This window comes from Aotus nancymaae, unplaced genomic scaffold, assembly GCF_030222135.1.
Source record: "Aotus nancymaae isolate 86718 unplaced genomic scaffold, 86718_ANA_hifiasm-v0.15.2.pri h1tg000016l, whole genome shotgun sequence".
In the NCBI taxonomy this organism is placed as follows: domain Eukaryota; kingdom Metazoa; phylum Chordata; class Mammalia; order Primates; family Aotidae; genus Aotus; species Aotus nancymaae.
In genome coordinates this window covers 39,632,547-39,641,272 of record NW_026988428.1, presented here as the reverse complement: position 1 = coordinate 39,641,272, position 8,726 = coordinate 39,632,547, and the positions used below count along the sequence as shown (strand labels likewise).

Here is an 8,726-nt window from a genome sequence, read left to right as displayed (position 1 = left end):
TCTCAAAAAAAGAAAAAAAGACAAATGATTTTTTAAATAGAGAAAAGCTTGTAGAATAAAGACATAAAGAAAAAAATATTTTTGTACAGATGTACAATGTTTTTGTGTTTTAAACTAAGTGTTATTACAAAAGAGTCAAAAGGTAAAACAGTTAATAAGTTTATAAAGTAAAAGAATTACATTAACCTGGGGCCAGATGCAGTGGCTCATGCCTGTAATCCCAGCACTTTTGGAGGCCAAGGTGGGAGGATTGCTTGAGCCTGGAAGTTCAAGACCAGCCTCCCTTGCTAGTTGAGTGAGACTTCGTGTTTACAAAAAAAAAGAAAGAAAGAAAGAAAAGAAAAATTAGCCAGGCATGATGGTGCATGCGTGTAGTTCCAGTCACTCAGGTGGAGGCTGCAATGAGCCATTATTGTGCCACTGCACTCCACCGTGGGTGACAAGAGCAAGACACTATCTATCTCAGAAAAATTAAAAAAAAAAAGTTATGGGAAGCTAAGGTTAATTTATTATTGAAGAAAAAAATGTTAAAAACAAATGTAATGTAGCCTAAGTGTACAGTGTTATTAAAGTCAATGGTGGTGCACAGTGATGTCCTTCATGTTCACCCGCTACTCACTGACTCCCCCAGAGCAACATCCAGTCCGGCAAACTCCATTTATGGTAAGTGCCCCATACAGGCAGACCATTTTTAATCTTTAATGCCATGTTTTTACTGTACCTTTTCTCTTTCTTTTTTTTTCAAGATGAGTCTCACTCTGTCACCCAGGCTGGAGTGCAATGGTGCAATCTTGGCTCACTGTAACCTCTGCCTCCAGGGTTAAAGCAGTTCTCCTGCCTCAGCCTCCGAGTAGCTGGGACTACAGACACCTGCCACCACGCCCGGCTAATTTCTGTATTTACAGTAGAGACAGGGTTTCACCATGTTGGCCTTGAACCACCAGGCTGGTCTTGAACCCCTGGCCTCAAGTAATTAGTTCACCTTGGCCTCCCAAAGTGCTGGGGTTACAGGCGTGAGTCACAGCGCCTGGCCTGTATCTATGTTTAGATATGGTTAGATACATAAATACCATTGTGTTACCATTACCTGCAGGGTTGAGTACAGGAGCATGCTGCACAGGTTTGTAGCCTGGGAGTAAGAGGCTCTACCATATGGCCTTGGTGTGTAGTAGGCTATACTGTCTAGGTTTGTGTAAGTACCTCTAAGATGTTTGTATGACTAAATTGCCTAACGATGAATTTCTCACAACATATCCCTGTGCTTGAGGACACATGACTCTGTTTACACAAGAGAAAAGAAAGCATATGTCCACACAGACTTTGTACACAAATGTTTGTAGCAATGTTATTTGGTGTTTTTTTTTTTTTTTTTTTTTTTGGAGATGGAGTCTCACTCTGTCGCCCAGGCTGGAGTGCAGTGGCATGATCTCGGCTCACTGCAACCTCCACCTCCTGGGTTCCAGCGATTCTCCTGCCTCAGACTCCCGAGTAGCTGGGATTACAGGTGCCTGTCACCATGCCTGGCTAATTTACATATTTTTAGTATACACACATATACACTGTGGGATTCCATTTACGTACAATTCTACAATTCTAGAAATGCAAACTAATCTATAGTTGCAGAAAGCAGGTCAGTGGTTGCTTGGGGACAGGGCTGGGAGTGGCAGGATGGTGAGATTACAAAGGTGCAAGAGGCAACTTCTGGGGTGATCTGTATGTCCATTATCTTGAGTATGGTGATGGTTTCATGGGTATACACATTTGTCAAACCTTTTCAGCTAGGCGAGGTGGCTCATGCCTGTAATCCCTGCACTTTGGGAGGCCAAAGCGGGCGGATCACGAGGTCAGAAGTTCGAGACCAGCCTGAACAACATGGTGAAACCCATCTCTACTAAAAATACAAAAATTAGCCAGGCATGGTGGCACTTGCCTATAAACTCAGCTACTCAGGATGCTGAGGCAGGAGAATCACTTGAACTCAGGAAGTGGAGGTTGCAGTGAGCTGAGATTGTACCATTGCACTCCAGCCTGGGTGACAGAGCAAGACTCTGTCTCTAAAAAACAAAACAAAACAAAAACAAAAAATTTTCAAATTGTACACTTTAAATACCTACAATGTATTGTACTTCAATTACTCTCAACAAATCTATAACAAAAAATTTGATTTTTTAAGACTTATAGCCGGGCACGGTGGCTCAAGCCTGTAATCCCAGCACTTTGGGAGGCCGAGGCGGGTGGATCACGAGGTCAAGAGATCGAGACCATCCTTGTCAACATGGTGAAACTCCGTCTCTACTAATACAAAAAATTAGCTGGGCATGGTGGCGCGTGCCTGTAAATCCCAGCTACTCAGGAGGCTGAGGCAGGAGAATTGCCTGAACCCAGGAGGCGGAGGTTGCGGTGAGCCGAGATTGCGCCATTGCACTCCAGCCTGGGTAACAAGAGCGAAACTTCGTCTCAAAAAAAAAAAAAAAAAAAAAAGGCCAGGCGCGGTGGCTCAAGCCTGTAATCCCAGCACTTTGGGAGGCCGAGGCGGGTGGATCACGAGGTCAAGAGATCAAGACCATCCTGGTCAACACAGTGAAACCCCGTCTCTACTAAAAAAAATACAAAAGTTAGCCAGGCACGGTGGCGCGTGCCTGTAATCCCAGCTACTCAGGAGGCTGAGGCAGGAGAATTGCCTGAACCCAGGAGGCGGAGGTTGCGGTGAGCCGAGATCGCGCCATTGCACTCAAAAAAAAAAAAAAAAAAAAAAAAAAAAGACTTATAAAGCAACCAGGTGCAGTGGCTCACACCTGTAATCCCAGCACTTTGGGAGGCCAAGGCGAGTGGATCACGAGGTCAGGAGATCGAGACCATCCTGGCTAACATGGTGAAACCCCATCTCTACTAAAAATACAAAAAATTAGCCAGGCATGGTGGCACACACCTGTATTCCCAGCTACTTGGGAGGCTGAGGCAGGAGAATTGCTTGAATCTGGGAGGTAGAGGTTACAGTGAGCCAAGATCCTGCCACCGCACTCCAGCCTGGGCGACACTCCAGCGAGACTCTAACTCAAAAAAAAAAAAAAAAAAAAAAAAAAAAAAAAAAAAAAAAAAGACTTACAAAGCATAAAACTGGGCCAAAAATAGTAACCCCTCCCATTTGTAATGTTGCATTATCTGGCAGTTTCTTTGCAAAGTCCTTTGCATAGATTATTTCATTTAGTTCTCAGAACAGTTTTGTGAAGTGTTTTTAAATGAAATTTTGGAGGTTTAGATAGAGTAACTTACCCAAGGGTACACACAAAGCTACCAAAGAGCGAAGGAAGAATTCAAACTCAGGTCTGTCGGACTCCGAAGCTGGGCTCTTAACTGCTGCATGATACTGCCCTCTACGGTCTGCCCGAGGTACTAACATCAGTGAGGCCTGGCTTCTTATCTATGAGATCTTTAACTGTAAACTAATGAACTCACCTTTCTTTATTATTATTATTTTTTTTGAGACAGAATTTTACTCTTTTGCCAGGCTGGAGTGCAGTGGCGCAATCTTGGCTCACTGAAACATCTGCCCCCGGGTTCAAACGATTCTCCTGCCTCAGCCTTCCAAAGTAGCTGGGATTATAGGTGCATGCCACCATAGCTGGCCAATTTTGTATTTTTTAGTAGAGAAAGGGTTTCCCCGTGTTGGTCAGGATGGTCTCAAACTCCTGACCTCAGGTGATCCACCTGCCTTGGCCTCCCAAAGTGCTGGATTACAGGCGTGAGCCACGGCCAGGAAGCCACCCACCTAACTTTCATCCAGAGTGCCTGGATCAGGGTAAGTAGTACATTACCCTAGAAAAATGGATGTGTCCTAAGAACTTATTTTTGGGGTCCAGGGATGTGGGAGGGAGACTATTCTTCCTCCCCACCCCAATCTATCTATTCCTCTCCAACTGCTCCCCACACCCCTCCCAATGTTTCTGGGCCTATCTCACCTTGCTCCCTTCCCACATATTCTCATATTTCAAAAATGATGAATGCAACACTGATCTGAGACGAGAGCAGAGAGAAAAGGGTAGGAAAATAGCCTTGGGAGGCAGCTGTGAAGTCAGGGTCTTTGGATCTGTAGGTAGTGTGACTTGGGACTCCAGGTCACACTGCACACTTGGCTTGTGAGCATGATGTTCACCAGGGCTCAGTAGCATCTGTTCATGCAGTCACCAGAAGCCCAGGACTGCAGCTCAATCCACATCTCTGATTCGAATTCCCATGCAGCCCTTTCTGACCCCATTTGCACTCTTACCCATCTCCTGAAACCCTTTCACAGCTTTCTGGAACCCAGGATTCACCATCAATAAAATCCTCCAATGTCAACATTCCCCTCACATCTGCTCTGCAGTTTAGTCTGCCAACCAGTTGCATCACAATCACTTGGGAAACTACTAAAATGCAGATTCCTGGCCAGGCGTGCTGGCTCATGCCTGTAATCCCAGCACTTTGGGAGGCTGAGGCAGACAGATCCCTTGAGATCAGGAGTTCGAGACCAGCCTGGCCAACATGATGAAACCTTGTCTCTACTAAATATACAAAAATTAGCCAGGGATGGTGGCACACACCTGTAATCCCAGCTACTCGGGCGGCTGAGGCAGAATTGCTTGAACCTGTGAGGCAGAAGCTGCAGTGAGCCCAGATCACACCACTGCATTCCAGCCTGGGCAACAGAGCGAGACTCCGTCTCAAAAAAAAAAAAAAAGTCTGGGAGCAGCTAGGTTCTTGAAAGAATCCCTGGAGTCAGAATCAAACAGCATACTCTATACTTAGAACGAAGAGTATGTTTTGAGTTTGTAAACTCATAGAACAGGTTTAGGACCCACGTGACAGGCTGTGCCTCTAGACACTTCAGGAGAAATCTTGATCAGTTCTGTAAATAGAACTACAGCCATGATTTAGTATTTGAATCTGCTCATACAGAGCAAGCTGGAATTTAGAGCCAGATTCAGCACCCATTTTTGCCATGGACCTCTAATTTTCTTCTGTCACTTCCTGTTTACCCTTGGTGTGATCAGGTTATTACAGTGTAGTAAGTGTAAAGGAAGGGCACTGATAACTTGAGTCTCCCTAAAGGATCTATATTGCCAAATTGAATGTTCTTACAAACTCAGGATTTGCCACAGCTATTCCAGTACATGCACTGGTATATTGATAGTCAAGTCAGGTCAGTAGTTCCCGTCTGGGACTTTTGTGGGGGAGTGCATTCCAATTAACAGGACAACCTCCACACTTAAATACTCTACCCTTCTTAGGCTGGGTGTGGTGGCCTACGGCACTTTTGAGAGGTCAAGGTAGGTGGATCACTTGAGGTCAGGAGTTCGAGACCAGCCTGGCAAACACGGTGAAACTCCATCTCTACCAAAAAAATAAATTAGCTGGCACATGCCTGTAATCCCAGCAATTTGGGAGGTTGAGGTAGAACTGCTTTAAAGGGGACAGGGGTGCAGGCAGCTCCCAAGTGTCTAAAATCTCCAAGCTATATAGGTCTTACCTTTTACTGGCAGTCAGTAAGAACAATTTACTCCCAAATATATTTTTCCCTGAATTCTAGGACAAAACTGTTGTCACATACAAGTAAGGTAGAGCCTCTCTATGTATTTTCTGGGATGTCTCAGGTTTCTACAACTGCCTTGTGTCTTTTTCCAAGGTAGGAAAGTAAGGATCTGAACATGAATCCTTTCAGGCTCTGAAGCTATTCAAGACATCCATCTACTATTCAAGTCCCCCCTCCAGGGGTATAAACACCTCAATTTTCAGTCACTTCACAATATGCTCCTCTCTCAACTGTTTTTCCTTATTCTCCTGATCTTTACCCATTTTTAGGATGTCAACTTAAAATTGACGCAGTTGAATGAATGCAAGTCACAGATGCCTAAACTTTTTATTTCACACAGCTATGCAAGTTGTGAGGCCAAGGACATGACTGCAAACAAGGTTTAATTTAAATGAACAGCCAGGCATGATGGCTCACACCTGTAATCCCAGCACTTTAGGAGGCCTAAGGGGTGAATTATCTGAGGTCAGGAGTTCCAGACCAGCCTGGCCAATATAGTAAAACCCCATCTCTACTAAAAATACAAAAAATTAGCTGGGTGTGGTGGTACACGTCTCTAATCCTAGCTACTTGGAAAGCCGAGGCAGGAGAATCGCTTGAACCCAGGAGGCAGAGGTTGCAATGAGCTGAGACAGCACTATTGCACTCCAGCCTGGGCAACAGAGCAAGACTCCCATCTCCCACCCCTCCCCCTACAACGACAAAAAAATTGATTACATAAATAAGCTTTCTTCCCCATGAAAATACTACTTGTTATTTCACACTTGGTCTAACACACACAAAATCCCCACCCTATCTGGCACAGATACACTTAATAGACAATTATCAAGTACAATTTCCATTTTATTTTTCTCCAGAGAATAGTTGTCTTCAATCTTTTACTCAGCTCCTTACATGGGTTTTGGTGGGGGTCGTGGGGCAGCTCCCTGAAAGACAAAGGAATAAGAGTAAATTTGTTCTGTGCTGCAGCTAAGAAAAAAACAAAAACAAGAGTAAATTAAAAACCATGGATCCAAGACTTCCTTCCCTTATATAACTTGACACCATCCTCTCAATGTATTCAGGCTACAAATGCATTGGAAGCTGGTTTAGGTGGAGGGAGAACACTACTCTGCTTCCTGAAAACCAATTCTGATTGTAACACTGCTTTGCAGTGTCTCTAATAAGCATGTTCAGGCGTGGGTCTCACCTGTCTTACACCTAAACCTGAGGCAAAGATCTTAATTTAAACCATCACTCCCCTGGCTTCCAGTCTCCTTTTAAAATACTCACCGCAGGTCTAAATCGGGGTGGGGGTGTTCGGTCCTTGCGGGCTTCACGAGATCGATTCCTGACTACTTTGCTGTGAATTGCACAACTCACACAGTAATGTAGCTTCACATAGAGCTTGGGAAGTACATAAGCTAAGGAATAGAAAATTAAGTTATACTGGTATCATATACCTACCTTGCTTTTTTGTTACATGAACGAATAGCATCTGACATATTTACATCAAGTAAAGCTAAACTTATTTAAATGCCTGTCAGGCACACAAAAGGACCCCCAAAGCACCTGATGTACAACCCACAGTTTTACAAATGAGTAACATCCCATGTGAGTTCACCTTGACACTACAAGGACCAGACTGACACTCTAAATGCAATAAACCGAGAATCCAGTTCCTTCAACAGCTACACCAGCCCTAATGCCTACCCCGAACCTTGCTCTCTACAAATAATCAATAGTACAAGAATTGTAAAATTTACCAAATTCCTAGTGTTTTTTGGAATCTCAGACCCGAAATAGGCAAACTTTTACCTCACAGTAAAGGCTGTGTGCTCTATCACAAAAAGTCACCCTCTGCCCAGAGAAGAATCAAAACAACAAACAAGAAAATATACTACACTGTTGTCTTCTACCAGCAACCACCTTAAATATGTGGAAATTGCCTGAGAGGCTCCAACGAACGGAGCCTGTAGAAAGTCAAGGTTCGGGAAAGGCTTTTAGGTACTGAGATCCTCGCGCAGTTGGCGCCGGTGGCTCACTTACCATCGAAGACGCTCGCTTCAGAAATATCCCTGACAGCTGCGGCCTCCACTATGTTTCGAATGACGAATTTCTTAATGGCCTTGTCCTTGGGTACGCATCGGGCACAGTTCGTGCAGCGAATAGGCTGAACATGGCCGCGGCCCTTTTTGGCACGACCGTTGTTCCTTCTTTTCTTTGTCTGCATCAGGATGGAAAACCTGTTAAGAAGACCGCGCAACTTACCCAGCCTCAGGCCACAAGCCGCACTGGCAGCCCCCAGGAAGGCGCTGCTCGGATCTCCTGTTCCTCCGCAAATCCCGCCAAGCCCCGAAGCAAACGTACACTCTACCCACTCCTCAGCCGTGCTCGAGGATCTCAAATCTCCACAATCCCAGAGTCCGCACCCGACCCCCACGCTTACCACGCGGCAGGACTCACCATTTTGGAAGCTCGCAGCGGAGAAAGAAGGCGACAAGCCGCAGGGCCCTCTTATATAGTAAGAGATCCCTACGCGCACACCGGGAGAATCCTTAGGTGGCGGGCGTCAAGAACGGCAACACACTTTACTCAAATATTCCTTTACGTTTAGCATTTCTACTGAAATACAGGGTTGGAAGGCGTTCCTAGCATTTATTTGTTCGTGGAACAACGTGCACGTGGGACTATTTAGCCGGCTGGCGGAAGAAAATCGAGGTTATGCGTCTCCCAGCAAACCTCGCGCCGCGTCGACCCGGACGCAATTCTGGGCGGTGTAGTTTTCCGGTTTATGCGACGGTAGGCGCGGAAGTTGCCCGGCGCTGGACTACAAGGCGCACTCTCTATTGGAGGCCAGAGAAGGAGAGATACCTGGTGGGAGTTGTAGTGCGAAGCCAAGAGGACCCCCGGCCCCAAGTCCTTAGACTGAAGGCGACGCTGCGCCACCGGAGGACGCTCTCGGCTCATTTCTCTGACAGCCTTGCTACTAGCTAGGTGTAGGATTACGAAGAGGAAGACCTAAGAGAAACATTTTGTGAATCCCTCCTTCCAATAAGGAGAAAACCCCACAACGAAGTGCATTGAGGCTGGGACTATTTCTCATTCTTTTTATCTCTGGACCCGTGGGCACAATGCCTGGCACTGTGGTAAGAGCCTTTATAAATATTAACCCATT

At 45.5% G+C, this 8,726-nt stretch overlaps 1 protein-coding gene across 2 annotated transcripts; it reads right to left on the bottom strand.

Moving 5' to 3' along the window:
• Positions 1–5,882: 5,882 nt before the first annotated feature.
• RPS26 (ribosomal protein S26) lies at positions 5,883–8,105 on the bottom strand. 2 transcript variants are annotated; one of them, XM_012450438.2, is made up of 4 exons: positions 8,015–8,105; positions 7,598–7,775; positions 6,842–6,972; positions 5,883–6,495 (listed from the first exon to the last, which is right to left on the bottom strand). In XM_012450438.2, exons 1-4 carry the CDS (start codon positions 8,015–8,017, stop codon positions 6,460–6,462), a joined length of 348 nt encoding a protein of 115 aa, XP_012305861.1. In that variant the 5' UTR covers positions 8,018–8,105; the 3' UTR covers positions 5,883–6,459. The 2 variants fall into 2 exon arrangements, with proteins under 2 accessions (XP_012305861.1, XP_012305860.1); XM_012450437.2 differs by lacking the exon at positions 8,015–8,105 and having other exon boundaries at positions 7,598–7,794.
• Positions 8,106–8,726: the final 621 nt, after the last annotated feature.